Source organism: Brachyhypopomus gauderio, chromosome 14, assembly GCF_052324685.1.
Source record: "Brachyhypopomus gauderio isolate BG-103 chromosome 14, BGAUD_0.2, whole genome shotgun sequence".
NCBI classification, from domain to species: domain Eukaryota; kingdom Metazoa; phylum Chordata; class Actinopteri; order Gymnotiformes; family Hypopomidae; genus Brachyhypopomus; species Brachyhypopomus gauderio.
In genome coordinates, this window is record NC_135224.1 from 20,159,974 (window position 1) to 20,177,411 (window position 17,438).

At 43.3% G+C, this 17,438-nt stretch overlaps 1 protein-coding gene and 1 non-coding gene across 2 annotated transcripts in view; one reads left to right on the forward strand and one right to left on the reverse strand.

The window, feature by feature from the left end:
- Nucleotides 1–4,767: 4,767 nt before the first annotated feature.
- Nucleotides 4,768–4,839, reverse strand: trnaw-cca (transfer RNA tryptophan (anticodon CCA)). Its single transcript has one exon. It is a non-coding gene; the product is annotated as a tRNA-Trp (tRNA).
- Nucleotides 4,840–15,367: 10,528 nt separating this feature from the next.
- Nucleotides 15,368–17,438, forward strand: part of clstn2a (calsyntenin 2a) — a 176,847-nt gene continuing 174,776 nt past the window's right edge. Inside the window, exon 1 of the mRNA XM_076972389.1 lies at nt 15,368–15,661. Coding sequence (XP_076828504.1) covers nt 15,589–15,661 — 73 coding nt within the window. The 5' untranslated portion in view covers nt 15,368–15,588. The remainder of the gene's footprint in view (nt 15,662–17,438) is intronic.

Here is a 17,438-nt window from a genome sequence, read left to right on the forward strand (position 1 = left end):
TTTCATAAAGCTGCTCGCTGCAATGGTCCGGTTTTTTTTATTTTTTTATGTGTGTTGTTTTCCTTACGTGGCAAAGCCGGAAGAAAAGTCCTCTGATTGTGTACAAATGGAATCGCAAACGCAGCGTTTGATCTCTGGTGTATGAAGGCGACGTTATTTATCTTCTGCGTGACATTCAGCAAAAAGTCAACAAATCCCCAAGCGGCAGGCCACAGGCGGCCGGCTTTTCGCGAGCAGGGACACGCGACCATCAGGGATGAAGGCTAAATCCCTCCGGCCCGGCTGCACGTGCGTCAGCGTGCGTCCTGTAAGGCAGAAATGTGCTTTTGGAGCTTCTGCTCATCCTGGAGGGATCACGGAACTGGGAAATCAGTGTGAGGGGTGGAATCCCAGTACATAAAGACCAGTGCTAACTCATGGCACTTCAAGGGCACCAGCGTGACTACAGCACCAATGGTGACAATGTTGGTCCAGCGCGGTTGGTGAGAGGCTAGTGAGAGGTTAGTGAGAGGTTAGTGACCCACCAGGTCGTAGTGAACCACCGGGCTGTAGTGACCCACCGGGTCGTAGTGAACCACCGGGCTGTAGTGACCCACCGGGTCGTAGTGACCCACCAGGTAGTAGTGACCCACCAGGTCGTAGTGAACCACCGGGCTGTAGTGACCCACCAGGCAGTAGTGACCCACCAGGTCGTAGTGAACCACCGGGCTGTAGTGACCCACCAGGCAGTAGTGACCCACCAGCTCCATCTCGTGCTCCGGCCACCACAGTCCTCAACGTTTCCAGGAAGTCAACACCACACTACAATTTCGGCTGGGGTAGGAGGCCTGTGGAAGAGGCTGTCCATCAGCGAGACCCAGTGTGTGTGTGTGTGTGTGTGTGTGTGTGTGTGTGTGTCTTCCCAAAACATGTCATAACACAAAGATCAGTGTAACATGTTCTTCAAAACAGGATCTCGACAAACAGAGCAGATCAGGGCCAATTTAAGCTCACCGCCTTTCATTGAAACAACACTACAGCAGCAGTCTTTCACAACAGCCGCCATGCTACCGATTTTCAATTGTTTGGATGCTGGTGGAGGTTCGATAAAGATTTACCAACTCTTCTCTGCATCCTCAGTAACATTAGAAATGAGCCTGGCGAAAAGAATCCAGCAAACCTCGCACAAAAAACGCATGAGCCATCTAGCCAGTTAACATCAATGCTGATTAATAATAATTAAAAATATGCTTTTATGAGTGAATATTACACAGGATCTGTTCTTTGCTTGGTTATGGCCTGCAATCCAATGATTTCAAAAGACAAGACTTGAATGGTTCAGTGTAACCTGTGTGTTGCTGTAAAGCAGACTATGTACTCGCTGCAGTAGAATCTGGAGGCTTTGCCTGCATTGATTCTGAACTTAAGCAATTCTAATGACCTACTCAGTCGGATTAAATTAGCTACATTATGTACATTTCCACAGGTCTTTACAAGCTTTCTCATTACACTGCGCTCAATAGGGAATGTCACACATTAGCAGAGGAAAACACCTGCCCAGGACACAGTCTGCTCAAGACTCTTCCGCCGTAGCGCAATCGCGAAACTCCCGACCTTTACTTCAAGGTGAACGGGCATAATCCTGCTACTCTGAAACCTCGCCGTGCGAATACAAGATCAAAACTTACTGGATTGTGCACATTCTTTCCTTTGAACATCGTTTTTAATTAGCTGATGTGTCATTTCTGCAGTCATTTATTTAGCATGGGGACAAGTGTGTAATCAAGGCTGTCTACTGAAAGAGAACAAGGTCTTGTGTGAGTGTGTGTTATACATATTTAAATGGTTTAGAGAGTGGCTGTACATTGTGTATTTGAGTTTGAGTGCTAATTTCCTTGTCATGGTGTGTATGAACTCTAACTTCATTACCAGTCTGGACAGGCACGTCCCAAGTCTGGTCATCGTGTTAGCTTCACTCATTAGTGAGTGGTTTCAAATTCCACCCAAATGAAGCTGCCACAGGGACAGGAGGACACTTAAACTCAGCAATCTACGACAGAGGGAGACTGAAAGAGGGAGGAGGGGCTTACCAGAGCAGGGAGGCAACTCTGTGGGCATGTCCCTCCACCAATCAGCTGTAGCAGTGTCTGGAGACAAGGGACAGCAGGAAGAGAGAGAGAGTGTGTGCACACAGAGCAGTCGTCATCTGATTGGCTTGACATCTTCAGTCGTACTCTGAACGTCTTGACGTCTGGTTTCAGTCATATTCTGAACGTCTTGACGTCTGGTTTCAGTCGGCATCTCATCGTCTTGATGTCTGGTTTCAGTCATCATCAGATCGTCTTGACGTCTAGTTTCAGTCATCATCTGGGGTGGGTTTCCCGAAACGTTCGTAGTGTTAAGTACTTCTTAACCTCGTACGTTTTATACGAGGTTACGAAGTACTTAGCGCTACGAACGTTTCGGGAAACCCACCCCTGATCTTCTTGACGTCTGGTTTCAGTCGGCATCTGAACATCTTGACGTCTGGTTTCAGTCATCATCTGAACGTCTTGACGTCTGGTTTCAGTCATCATCTGAACGTCTTGACGTCTGGTTTCAGTCGTATTCAGAACGTCTTGATGTCTGGTTTCAGTCGTCATCAGATCATCTTGACGTCTGGTTTCAGTCATCATCTGATCATCTTGACGTCTGGTTTCAGTCGTATTTTGAACGTCTTGATGTCTGGTTTCAGTCATCATCTGAACATCTTGACGTCTGGTTTCAGTCGCATTCTGAACGTCTTGACGTCTGGTTTCAGTCGTCATCTGATCATCTTGATGTCTGGTTTCAGTCATAATCAGATCATCTTGATGTCTGGTTTCAGTCATCATCTCATCATCTTGACGTCTGGTTTCAGTCGGCATCTGAACATCTTGACGTCTGGTTTCAGTCATCATCTGAACGTCTTGACGTCTGGTTTCAGTCGTATTCTGAACGTCTTGATGTCTGGTTTCAGTCGTCATCAGATCATATTGACGTCTGGTTTCAGTCATCATCTGATCATCTTGACGTCTGGTTTCAGTCGTATTTTGAACGTCTTGATGTCTGGTTTCAGTCATCATCAGATCATCTTGACGTCTGGTTTCAGTCGTATTTTGAACGTCTTGATGTCTGGTTTCAGTCATCATCAGATCATCTTGACGTCTGTTTTCAGTCATCATCTGAACGTCTTGACGTCTGGTTTCAGTCGTATTCTGAACGTCTTGATGTCTGGTTTCAGTCGTCATCAGATCATATTGACGTCTGGTTTCAGTCATCATCTGATCATCTTGACGTCTGGTTTCAGGCGTATTTTGAACGTCTTGATGTCTGGTTTCAGTCATCATCAGATCATCTTGACGTCTGGTTTCAGTCATCATCTGATCATCTTGACGTCTGGTTTCAGTCATCATCTGAACGTCCTGACGTCTGGTTTCCATCGGCATCTGATCGTCTTGACGTCTGGTTTCAGTCATCATCTGATCGTCTTGATGTCTGGTTTGAGTCGGCATCTGATCGTTGTGTGATCCACTCCTCCCCCCAAACACCCCACCTAACCATAAGTGGTCTTTAACATGGAATAATCAGACTCGGATCTCATAGGCTGCAGATACTGCTGGGATGTTCCCCCTGCCTGGAGTCCAGAGTTTCTGTGGGTTTACAAGCAGCATGAATATAAACCACATAGTTATTGTGGTTATGAGAGGATGGTTATGGGATTTCGGTGTCACTGAATTATGTTCAATAACAGATAGGAAAAAACTGTGAGATAGAAAAGAGTGTATTTTGTACTCATTGTGTTCTGAATCTCGTACTAGTGGCCAGTCATAAATCCCATTTTGTTCTTAAGATTACAGCTGTGGTTTCACTGATTATGTGAATGAGAACTATTTTTTATTAGACTGTGTTTGTTTGGTATCACACAAAGATAAATGTGTGGTCTCAAATATCTTCGATCTTTGCTGGAAGTGAATACATTAATGTTTTGAATAAATTAATTAAAAAACGAAAAAACAAACAAACAGAAAGCCATTGAAGGTGAGATGTTGATGTAGTTATCTGAGTCTGTTCATCAACTTGGTTAAATGAGATCTCAGCAGGGGTAGATGGGATCAGTCAAGTGAACCAAAATCCCATTTTGGGCAGCAGAATCTTAAAAAGAAGTGAATCTTTGAGTGGAAAGCAATCAAGAAAGCGACTGTGATTAGAAATAAAATCTGGAATTAATTTGCAGGTAAAATTGTGTTCAATTACCACAATGAATGTGCTCTGCAAGAATAAACATGTAGCAATGTGTCTGCTAGCATAACTAGAGTAAGTACAAATTTAGAGCCAATTCACTCCAGGTATAAACACGTGACATAAACATGTACTGTACAATGTCAATAGAAGCTTCAGTTCAATTCAGTTTGACAGTGGCTCTTATCCAGGGCGACTTACATGCATTTCCCACTATGACGGCATTTGTGCTACGTGGGAATCAAACTCGTGACCTTGGAGTTGTGCTCTTTGCGCCTTACCAGCTATAGCAGGACGTGTAAGTATTATATAAAGACAAGAAAGTGAAAGAACCTCCAACGATCAAGCTGATCAACACTTCAAGGCACAACGAACACCCGTAAACGTGGGCGAAGGCTGAACATGCGAAGGCCACGCCCCTCAACGTGCACAACGTTCTGTGCATCACAGCATGACGTAACTTCCTTTAACACAAAGACCCACCAAAACGTAGATACTTTACTGATCCCGAATGAAATTTAGCATAATCGACCCCGGCGTGATTTGAACACGCAACCTTCTGAGCTGGAGTCAGACGCGCGACCGTTGCACCACGAGGTCGTTAAAATGCAACGAACGGTACCAACATCCTCTAATGTCAATAATGATGGTAGCAATATAGAGGCCAACCATTGGTGGTGTAAAGCCCCGCCCACATTCAACGCACGAGGATTCGGGAGGAGTTGAACCAGCTCACACAGCACTGATCCATCCAATCACCCCCCCCCCCCCCCCCCCAACTTACACCCCCCCCGGCATCTCAGGATCAATGAGACAGCAGTTGCCATGGCGCCAGCCCAGTCCGAGAGAGCTCTAGGTGTGTGTGTGGTTCTCGGGCGGGTTCCTGGCGCAGGCCCGGTGAAAGCGTTGCCTGTCATTGCAGACAGAGGAGCTGATGGGCGTAGGAGAGGGCCATGGACAGAGCGGAGTGAGATGGTGGTGTTGGAAACTCACGATGGACGATGGCTACGCAGAGACCTCAAATGAGAATGAACAGTCACTCAGGGATTTCACAGCACACAGCAACCTCACACATGACTGGCTGCTCGTTTGGGGGGGCGGGCCACATGCCGTGTAATCCCTGAAGCCTCTTTTCTGATTATAGTGCCCAACAGGCCATGTGGGGCAGACCTGCACCTTTCTGGACTCCTGACACCTGCTACCATTTCTTCTCCCATAAGAGTTGTGCTGGATATCAAGGCTACTGTAGGTAAGTGGTGGTGGCTACAGGTTCTCACTCCAGTCACTGCATGTGTCCGATGAGAGGGAAAAACACTGAGACTTTTTTATTAGGTTATTTTTTATTTTTATCTGTGCAAAACAGCAGAGGACACTGTCGAATGCAGAACATTGCTGATGAGACAGGGCGCATTAAGAAGACGTCTTCATTTGTGTAGGCGATCTGCGGGAAGTAAATTCACCAATCAGCCAAGCCCTACGTCATTAGACCATCTCACCAGAACGGTTCTGCAGCTGGGATCAGAGTTAGCTAACCATGCTGAGACAACCGTGCTGAGTCAACCGTGCTGAGACAACCGTGCTGAGACAACCGTGCTGAGACCACCGTGCTGAGACAACCGTGCTGAGACAACCGTGCTGAGACCACCGTGCTGAGACAACCGTGCTGAGACAGCCGTGCTGAGACCACCGTGCTGAGACAACCGTGCTGAGACAGCCGTGCTGAGACAATCGTGCTGAGACAGCCGTGCTGAGACAACCGTGCTGAGACAACCGTGCTGAGTCAACCGTGCTGAGACAACCGTGCTGAGACCACCGTGCTGAGACAACCGTGCTGAGACAGCCGTGCTGAGACAGCCGTGCTGAGACCACCGTGCTGAGACAACCGTGCTGAGACCACCGTGCTGAGACAACCGTGCTGAGACAGCCGTGCCGAGACAGCCGTGCTGAGACAACCGTGCTGAGTCAACCGTGCTGAGACAACCGTGCTGAGACAACCGTGCTGAGACCACCATGCTGAGACAACCGTGCTGAGACAAGTTTCGTAAGCGTTCCACGCCATTGCGCTCATGGGAAAACGCACCTGGAATGGTTAGTGTCCGTAATCAGACCAGTCTGTCTGAATATACTGTCTGATGGGTTAAGGGGTCAAACAAGGTTATCCAGGCTATATTAATGACTCAATAAAACTTTAAACTGGTTCTACACACTACAGGGGCATTTATGCCTGACCGTGGCGATGGCTGCTTTCATAAAACATTATTCATAATACACACAAAAATAATACATACAGAATATCTATGCTATCTAAGCACACTCTGCTATAACGTAGTGTAGTGCAATTCAAAACATCTAAATGCAGGACACACTTGAGTAATTCTCTCAATCCTTCAGCATAAATGTTGTTTGTTTCTATAATTCGACATTATCCTGTGTCTATTTCAATGAGGAATTGGGAGATGTTGGGAGTACTTTGTACTGAACAGTTCGAATTTCATGCTCAAGTGACTCAAAGATATTTCTCAAAACGTTACTTTCAAACGCAGTTTTGGCCAAGCATAGAACTCCTCTGTCTCTGACCACCTGGCGTTTGAGGAATGATTACCTCATAGTTACCACGGACTCCGTCCAATCAGCTAGCTGGCATTCCCAGTCATCTACGACAGTCCAATCAGAGCTCTGCAGAGATAACCTAGCCATGGCCATGTGGGGCTTTGCTGAAACAAGACGGTGTTTAGCATATCCATCGCTGACTGGGGATACAATTCCTCCCACCACCTGATAAAGACCTGCAGGAAGGCGAACAGATCGTGAGTGAAGGCTTGGCAATGTGAACATTAGTACAGCAAACACACGCTGGCCAGTCTACTGTGTATTTACACAGCACCTTTCATGCATGGTGGCAATTCAAAGTGTTTTACATAGAGACTAAAGAATTGAAAAAGGCTCGCTCCATCCTGTGATGCCTAATGTCACAAAGGATTTTGTCAAAAAAAGTGAGGAAAAAGTCAGATAAAAGAATTTCCATAAAAAAAATAAATAAACACAGAAATCAAAAAAGGTTCATTTCAGGGAAACAATATATAAATAATCAAAATCAAAATTGTGGAATCAAAATAAGCATTATGTAATCAAATCTATTTGTGCTTTATCCATTTGATTAAATATTGTTTGGATGATATCTGTGTAAAACTGTCCCTGAGAGCTACAAACCAAGTTTTGGGTCTAACTGGGGCAGGATGGGGCAGACAGGTTTAGGTCTAACTGGAGCAGGATGGGGCAGACAGGTTTAGGTCTAACTGGGGCAGGATGGGGCAGACAGGTTTAGGTCTAACTGGGGCAGGATGGGGCAGACAGGTTTAGGTCTAACTGGGGCAGGATGGGGCAGACAGGTTTAGGTCTAACTGGGGCAGGATGGGGCAGACAGGTTTAGGTCTAACTGGGGCAGGTTGGGGCAGACAGGTTTAGGTCTAACTGGAGCAGGATGGGGCAGACAGGTTTAGGTCTAACTGGGGCAGGATGGGGCAGACAGGTTTAGGTCTAACTGGGGCAGGATGGGGCAGACAGGTTTAGGTCTAACTGGAACAGGATGGGGCAGACAGGTTTAGGTCTAACTGGAACAGGATGGGGCAGACAGGTTTGCAATCGTCGTCTGAAGACATCAACCTCTTAGCATCACTGTCAGCTGATTCCATCTAAGAGATTAACAGAAGGAAAACGCTGCTTTTCCGATGCAGTGTTGAGACCCCAAGACACAATTAACTGGTGATCTCTCAGAGACCTGAAGCCTGCTGGGATTGAGTAGTTTGAGCATGTCAGACAGATACACTGACCCTGATACATTCAAGATTTATAAACAAACAACAGTACCTTAGCATTTTCGGAGCCAATGTAAGGATTTAAGAGTAAGGATAATATGATCTGTTCTGAACTCTGACAGCAGCATTTTGAATGAACTGAAATGTATCTGAATGTCTTTTAAGAAAGACTGTTACAGGTGCCATTACAAAAATCAACCCTGCTGGGAAAAAAAGCATGGATGAATCTCTCAAGATCTTATTTTGAGAAGAAATCTCTAGTTTTGTTAATATTGTTTTAGATAGTAGAATAATGATGTCATATTGCCTTAACCTGAACGGTAAAACCTCATCAGAGCCCACGAACACCCAGGTTGCAAACCAGTTTGTTTTATTTGAAGCAACCAGGGTTATAACAGGCAGCAGGAAGTCAATGTTCATTGTTATTTCTCCTAAATAATCTCAGTTTAATATTTGTCCAGCTGCTGGAATATTTTGTACATCCAGTTTGTAACATGTGCAAAGTACTGAGTCACTGAGACAACAGTCATTTGTGAGAGAGCTAAGTAAATTAAAAAAATTGTCTGCATAGTTTTGGTAAGATATTCCACAGTCTTCGACATGGCTAAGCAGAAGCATTAATACATTTAAAAAACTGTCTCAAAAACCAAAGCCTGGGGCACACCACAGGTCACAGGTCATCACAGGTCACAGGTCACAGGTCACAGGTGTCTGCTCTGGTACATATAGTGATAAAGTAGCTTCTGTCATGTATATATGAGCCAAACCAGTTTGGAACTGTTCCTCCAGAGTCCAGACTCTTTCTCAAACCTAATAGTGTTTGGTGATCAATGTTCAATGTTATCAAATGCAGCACTATGTGGAAGGGCTGGTGTTTTTTACAGAATCTGTACGGAAACAGATGTCACTGAGAATCTTTACAAATCTCTACCAACTCGATGCTGAGCTTGATCTGAAACCCTGACCGAGAGTTAAATCACACTAAACCAAAGTCAAAATAACTACCTACAGATTTTTTAAAACACTCATTTGTATGAAGACCACTTTCTCCATTATTATTCCAAAAAAATGTAGATTTGGAATGGGTTTGTAAATGTTTAACCCAGTGTAAATATTTAACGCAGTTTGTCTTTTTCAGGAGGGGTATAACAAGTACGGGTCGTCATGCTCTTGGATAAAAGCCCAACATGAGCAAAACATTAAACATTTGGTTTGTTAAAAACCACTTTGTTATTGTAGGGTTCCGTTTGTTACTGTAGGGTTCATTTGTGTTATCGTACGGTTCATTTTTTACTGTAGGTTTCAGAACACCAATTAAATTTGGTGAGTATCACGAAGGCAGACAGACGATTTGAGGTGCCTCAATAAATGCCTTACAATTAATACCCCTTCATTTTTGTCACGTCCAGCTCCTCCCTCCTCCCTGGTCCCGCCTAGTTTCCCCGTTCCCATGGTTTCTCCCTCTGTCTGCCACGCCCCTGCCCTCATTGTTCCCACCTGCGTCTCGTTTCACCGTCATGTTTTCTGTGGATATTTAATCCCCGTGGTGTTTCACTCCTGTGTCGGTCATTGTTTGTACGTGAGTCCCTTCGTGTTCTACCTGCTCGCTCCTATTCTCTGTTTTCCTGCTCATGTTCTCTGCCTTGTCTCCACTGATTTTGATGTATATATGTTTTCTTGTTGCCCTGCCTCCCCGCTCCGTGTAATCTGTCCCAGTTTAAAGTTGTATTGTTTGTCGGTTTCCCTTCCTCTATGCTTAACGCTAATTTGTATCGTCTGGTTTAGTTATTCGTCTGTAGCCTTGCCCTGTTATTAATCTCGCTTCCCCCGTTAGTCGCTGTTTCCCTCTTCGTTACCTCCTTGCGTTTTCGTAATGCGCTGTGTATGTGTCTTCCTAGTTTACTCCTTCGGTGTCTAGTGTTACTCCTGTATGCATTCTCCGTTTCAGTTTAGTGTTTTGTGGTCTTCTTCCTAGCTCTTTATTAGTTCAGTTTCTTGGTGGTTTTGTTTGCTGTTTAGTCGTTTGTATGTTTTCTCTTACGTGCGTTCTAGTGTGCCTTGGTATTTTTGTCTGTTTAGTTCGTCTTTTATTTCCTTCAATACTTTAAAACTTGCGTTTGCGTCACGCCCCTCCCATTAGAATGTTACAATTTTGATGTCTTGACTATATTATCTCCATTTAATAATACTGGACAGACAACTGGTAATAATTCTTAAAAGATTTAGAAGTTTAGAAATGCTTTAAACATAAATAATTTATACTGAAGAATAAATGTTTTTTAAATATTTTTTATAAGTATAAAGTGAATGTTTTTTTTTTTTTTTTTTTTTTTTACTTGTATACATTTTAACACCAGGAGGGCTAAGTGCATGAAACCACAGCAATCTAAGATGATTACAGAAATGCCTACAAGAACATGTTACTATTTTAGTGATGTTAAGAGCCTTCACCAGGTCATTGAAATAAGACAAATGCAGCCATCAACAAAGTTATTTTAACAATATAACGTGACAATTCAATGTAGGCCTACTATAATATTGGAAAATGTTTATTTGATAAATGACAGCTTGGATAAAGAAAACATGAAAACTTCATGCTGCTTTTGAAAACACAGCAGGACCTGCACAAGTCTGCATTCAGTCGCAGATTCGAGCAGGAAAAGTCAAACCTGGTTTTGTCGCTCGTTTTTCTGAAATGTCCAAAGACACAGGCTGCAAAAAGTGACTTTAAAAGCACCGGTAGATTCAACAAAAATGTCCCTTAAATGTCTGATCAGCCTATATGTGCCCACACATTAACTTGGGGTGATGTTGACTTCTGTAGTAAGGGTTTACAGATGAGGTGTAACTCATGGCAGAAAAAAAGTCTACCTTTAGTGTAGAACCACTAAGGCGAGAAATGATGCAATTGAACAGGGCACTCTGCAAATCTCTGAACCTATTGTTCTGGGCCCCAGAGTGCCTAAAGCAATGTATTCAAATAAAATGATAAGGTTCTTTTAACTTTCTAAGTAAGAACATCACTTTGCTGTATCTTCAGAGATGCTGACAATATTCTGCTGAATTTAAAAAAAATGAATCCATTCTTGTAACACACTACAGGCTTTTAATAATAGAAAAACAAAAATCCTACATTCGCCAGACACGCTTACCCAGGCGGAGTTACATATTTATTAAGATGACAGTACATGCTCTGCTTGAAAATCAAACTCAAGGTCTCTGTGCTACTAGTACCAGATGCTACCTGCTCTGACAGGTGAGCTACTCGGGCCGTTACTGAACCAGTACATCTCATGGTTTAACAAACTGGCGTGTGTGGTCCCTGGTTGCTCAAAGAGCCTCATATGCTGGTGGGTGGTTTAAGAGCCACAGGCCAGCAACACGACCGAAAACTGCAAACCATGGTCAATTAAACCTACTGAACTTACAGACGTTTGTTTAAACGTCTTAGACGTGGTGCGTAAAATAAGACAACAAAATGAAAGTCAACTGCTTTCCATAGCTGGCTGGATCAATTAAAGATGTGTGCTAGCCGAACAACTCACTAAAATATCTATATGATGGCTTATCCTGTTTAGGCCCATTACAAGGTTAGTGCAGAATGTTGCATCACGTGGGTGAACCAGCCGGCTGTACAGCCACGTTAGTACACACAACGGCTCAGCTGCCATACAAGGCATGTTACTACAGTCTTATACAAGCTGTGTGTTGCGACCTTTAGGTGTTGCAACAACCCGAAGGTGACCCTGTTCAAGATAACCTCTGTATGCAGCTCAAGAAGCTCAGCTGTCCAGTGCACTGCGTAACGGTGTTTTAATGTTCCCCTGAAACCTCCCCCCCCCCGAGTCCCGCCGTAAACATGAGCTACACTGACAGCAAATGAGAAGAAATATATCTCATCTTTTCAGTAGGGATTTTTTATTTTTTATTTAAGCCAACCTATAGCCAAGTGCAGGATGTGTGTCATGGGCTGAATCTTTAGCAATGTTTATAACTCAGATAACAAAACATGTGGGGTCCACATAGCAGGGGTCTTGTGGTTCAACTTGCCCATATTAGGGGTAAGATGATCCGAGTGCTGGGGTAAAATGGTCCAAGAGTTGGGGTAAGTTGATCCATCAGAGAAAATAGTTACTGACTATTACATTTACCAGATTTGAAAGTATAATTCCAAATATTACTATTAATAATTAAGCCCCGACCCCCTCATTGTTTGGATAGTATTTGTGTTCATGAAATAAATATGGTTTGTCTACAGTTCTGAAAGATGATGGTAGCCTTTAGGATTAAGGAATAGACAGTTTTAAATTAAATGAAACTTTTATTTATTTGAGGAACATACAATGTTTATTCTTTTTTAACTTTCGGTGCAGTCTCCCAAATGAATGTTAGATATTAGTATATAACATTTTAGCCTAATAATAAAAAATAATATTCTAGAAATTATTTAACATTCCATGCGTGTAGGATTCAAGGAAATGTGAAGTGTTGTTCTCCGGGGATGTGTATAGCTGCCTGTTCTCCTTCTGTAATGTCACGTTTCATATGTTGTTGTGCAACACCTAAAATATGAAATATAATGATAGTCACTCTTGGCCATTAAAATAGACTGTTTGAGAAAAAAATGCCATAATTAGGGTGTAACTATTTGGCAGGAAATGAATGGTAATTATCCATCCTGCAGCTCCAAGACTAATATGTCCTTGGAGTCATATTCTCTACAAGACCTTACAAAACAATTACAGGTCCTTTCACTGTGTGCAAGTGCCACTGAAATTCATTATTTTTTGTCGTTTATTGCGACAATATTTTGACGGCAAATAACATTTCTATATCTCGACAGCAATATTTTAGCTTTGAATATGTTATTTATCTGTCTTTAAATTTTCTTTTTCAGAATGGCTTTCTGACTCAAGACACAAGCTATATTATTACTTTTAATAGAAACTCACAAATTCAATTAAATAAGCAATCCTTGCAGTGCTGCAGGCCTTTATGTTAAAAAAGTTACACTTCTTTGTTTTCTTATACAAAGAGCGGGTATCAACTCTATTACACACTGGTGACTTTAAGCTGACCCCTAGTGGAAAGTTTGTGGTACTACAACGGCCGGCGGGGAGCTCTCCGTGGTTCTGACTAGACGGAATCAGAAGACGGATGGGCAAAAATGATAGATTCTAGCTCGACAACAGGCTTAGGGGAAGTGTGAATCTAAGAATTAAAGAATATATTCACAAATGATGCATTGCCTCCATGATAGAAACCAAATGAGTTATTCCTGTGATAGAGAACTTTAGACTTCATTTGAACAGATTGCTCTCATAAGATTTTAAATAGAATGAGAATGAATTATTTATATATCTTCATAATAGTAACAGGCATAGCTCAGACATATTTCTGCAATGGTTTGTGGAGAAGTATTGAATATGAATGCATCAAGGGAAATGGTATTCAAAGATCAATGACTCAGATGGAGGGAACTGAAACTTTCAGTGCAGTTTATTGCCTGTTCATACACCTCTAAGGACCTGTGAGATAGGTCTGTCTCTGCAGTGCATTAAGCTGATGATAATGAAAATAAAGCTCATCGTTTTACTGCTGTCTGTTTCTCTGATGACGAAGAACACCGCCCTGCCTACTCTCCTCTACGATGGAAGCACTCGTCTGTAAATAAAACATAAAAACAAATCATGTCATTGTGGATCTTGTCACTGCTGTTCATTTATCTGCTGGACTTGTAGTAACACTGTCAACATTTGTAACATCAGACAGCAGCATCAGATCAACCCAAAGCTTCACTTAAGAAACCCAGGGCCTCCAGTAAGAAAAATAACAACTAAAAATGAATCTTGTGGCAGTTTCCTCTAGACCAGCGGACACCTCATCTCTCTGGCTGATATTCAGTGCACAAGAGGCTTCACCATCAGCAAATGGACACCACAGATTGTCTGCACGAGACCAGGCGTGCCTAGTGATTAGAACGGAATTGTGGGAATAGCTTTTTCCAATCTAGCAGCCATGCAGGTAAATTAGGTTTCATAAAGAATTGAGAAATAATAATATAATAATATGGCATTTTAAACCACGTCTCCCCAGAAAACCGACGCGATTAGCAGAGATTCCCCAAGGGCTTTCTGAAAATTGACATTTAACTATGAAAAACCAGCAGGTAAAACCAGGAAAACATAACAGAAGAGGTTGAAAATCTGAATGATCTCTGATACGATGTCATTCCGTTGCTACCGTTCGTTACACACTGACGTTGCAAAACGTCTTTTGATCTCACCTGGTTTGTTTTTTTTATCCTGTGCAACTGTAGGTTTCGTGTTTGCCTCATAGACGGGAGGGGTGTTTGATATCGTTAGCATTACTCCCTCCGGGGCGGTTCCTAGGAGAGCTAGCTGCTCTGTGTTGGTGGAGGGAAGTCTCGATATCATACACGAGTCCTCGGTAAAGGTCTTTCAGCCTGACGATACGTCTATATGACATGTTTGTACATCAGTGGCCGGACACTCTCTGCTCAAAAGATTCAGTGGAATCAGTGGAACATACAATGGAAGCTGTTTTTGCTGAAGTAAATACACGTTTTCTTTGAAAGAGTCTTGGCCTGTGGGACAGATTGCTTGTCGTGGTTACACAGAGGCATTTCACGGAGGAGTGGTTGAATGGTTTGTGAAAATTGATTAAAACGTAACAATTACTCAGAAGAACAACATACACATAAATAAACTAAAATAAATAAAGAAAGAAAATAAGTAAATAATTAAGCTATAGTTACATTTTTTTTAGAAAAAGTTTACACCCTGATATGAAAGGTTAAATACATTTTCTCTTGAAACATCATTGGCTGAAGGCATAGGTTATTATATAGGTTATTATATAGGTTATTATAGCCATGTATGCAAGCATAATGAACTAAAGTTTGTCTGTGCCTAAAGTGATTAGATGAGTCAGTGTCTTAATTTTAAAATGACATCAGTATTAAAACCGTAACATCTGTATTGCTTCAACGATGTTTGTGCTAGACAACATAGCTTACTTTTTTTCAGCAAACTACATTCAGCCACATATTAAACCAGTTAGCATCCCATTACGCAGGCTAACTAACGCATCATTTAGATATTTAAAAAATCATGAATATTAATAAAGGATTTCCTCACTTTTACAGATGCTTACTGAGTCAAAATACCCCCACACGACCATTTAAGACGAAATGATCTTAACCTCTTCGCTCAAGCCGCACGTCTTAACGCACGAACGCGTGTTAATATTAATGGATCTACGAGTGACGTAGGCGCTGGATCCCAAGGTGCGGCGATCCGGTCCCGTTTTACCTCGCGCGCCTCGTAGTCACACACACACACACACACACCGCGTTGCCGCGAGCGCTCGTCCCACCTCCCAGCGCTGGGACTTCTCCACACTTCGGTCCGCATCCTTAGGAGACGTTAGGGACGAGAGGACGAGTGAGATCAAGACGAGGAAGATCAAGACGAGGAAGAGGTCGTTGTGGGGTTTTTATTGGCCTCCCATTATGAAGATGCTCGCGATTGCGCTCGCGCTCGTTCTGGGGGTGTTCGTGGAGTGCGGCATCTCTGCTGGAAAGGGTGAGTAGAAACGAGGAACTTGGGATCGGCGCAGAAACACACGCTTTTACACGCCGGAGGTGTTTGATCGGCTCGTCTTCACGATCCTCAGGATGGAGATGTTCTGGGTCGCCCACCTTACGCACGCCGGGGACGCATTTCACTAAATCTGTCCCTCCTGAAACCAAGTTTGCCCATCGACTTGACTGTTCTCGATTAGTTTCATTTCATGGAATAGTTTAAATGCGGATTTATCATTTGAAGCATGTTGTGTTCGTGGTTTGTGCTGCTTAATGCACACAGGTGCACGTTGTCATTAAAGTAGAAGGTGTGTGAGATTCAGCCGTAGGTTAAGCGTTGGAGAGAAGACGTGAAGCCATTCTTTCTCCTCCATGCTTTCATAAGGACCTGCTCCGTATCACTTCCATAACTTCTTATTTCACAACAATTTACCCGATGCCACATATCTGTGTGTTCTGTATTCATGGTATTACTACACCGTTTGTGGGTCTATGTGTGCGGTTTAACAGGACGCTTGATTGGTCAGTAACATGAACGAATCTTAATAGTTTCGCTTGTGTCCGACCCCCCCCCCCCCCCCCCCCCTTACCGCCTCCTGCCTCCCGCAAAGTAATCCAATTACCCTCAAGTTGTGTGCGGCATGGTGAGAATCTCACAATCATAACTGAGTCCCTTGAGCCAGTATGAATATGGAGTTCTTCAATGGCTCACCTGGGAATATCTGTCGATATTCGCCCTCATTTACATTCCCGCTGGAGGTTATAGTTTTTTAATGATCATAATCCCAGTATGTGGAATAACCGAACACTTGCACACCACGTTTCCCGAATCCCCCCTCTTATTCAAATGTTATGATAAACCTTTTATGACTCGTAGTGTAAGAACTTCATCACATGGTGGAAGAGAAGAGAACAGTAACGCCTACCGGTATACTCTACACGCGCACCATCTTTATTTATTTATTATCATTATTATCAATAATTCAGCCCAAAGGTGCTGAGTTGAGCTTAGTGGAGATTAAATCAAGGCAGATTATAAATATATTAGTGAGCAGTTCTGTGTAGTTTCACTATTCACCACAAATCACTAAGCAAATCTGTTGTTACTTCAATTGTCCTCGTGTTGACTGTGTATTGTTTACAGATAAGATCTGTCAATTCATGGCAAAACTTATGTTAAAACCTAAAACGAGTATGAATTATGACATAAGGACTAAACTATTGGATAAAACACCAATACTCCACAAGTGCCTGTGGTGGCTGTGGTTGTTTGGTGTGAGAGGATGGTGGGAGAGGCATTTATTGGGGTGTGACGGGGGTTTTGTTTGGCTCCGAACCTCATTTCATAGTGGCATCTAAGAGACACAGAGCCTCTCCAAAATCTGTATGCCCGCATCTATCAGGAGAGAAGGAGAGAGAGAGAAAGAGAGAGAGAGAGAGAGAGGGAGAGAGGGGGGGGTGAAGTTAGAAGGGGCAGACTGCAGGGAGCAGCAACAAAAACGAAACAGTGACAAATAAACGCAGGAATGTGGAAAAAAACAGGCTGAGATTTATGTCGGCCTTTTCCCTGAAAGCCCGGCATTACCCAGGCGCGGATAAATCGCCGCGCGTATGAGGAGAGGCGGCATAATTCAGACTCCCGCGTGGTGACACAGGGACGGGGGCGCAGGGAGAGGCGTTCTCCTTCAGTCCGCCGCCGTTGTTGGGGGAACGATGCAGTGTCCTTGTTAAGTCAAAAAGGAGAGAGAGAGAGAGAGAGAGAGAGAGAGAGAGAGAGA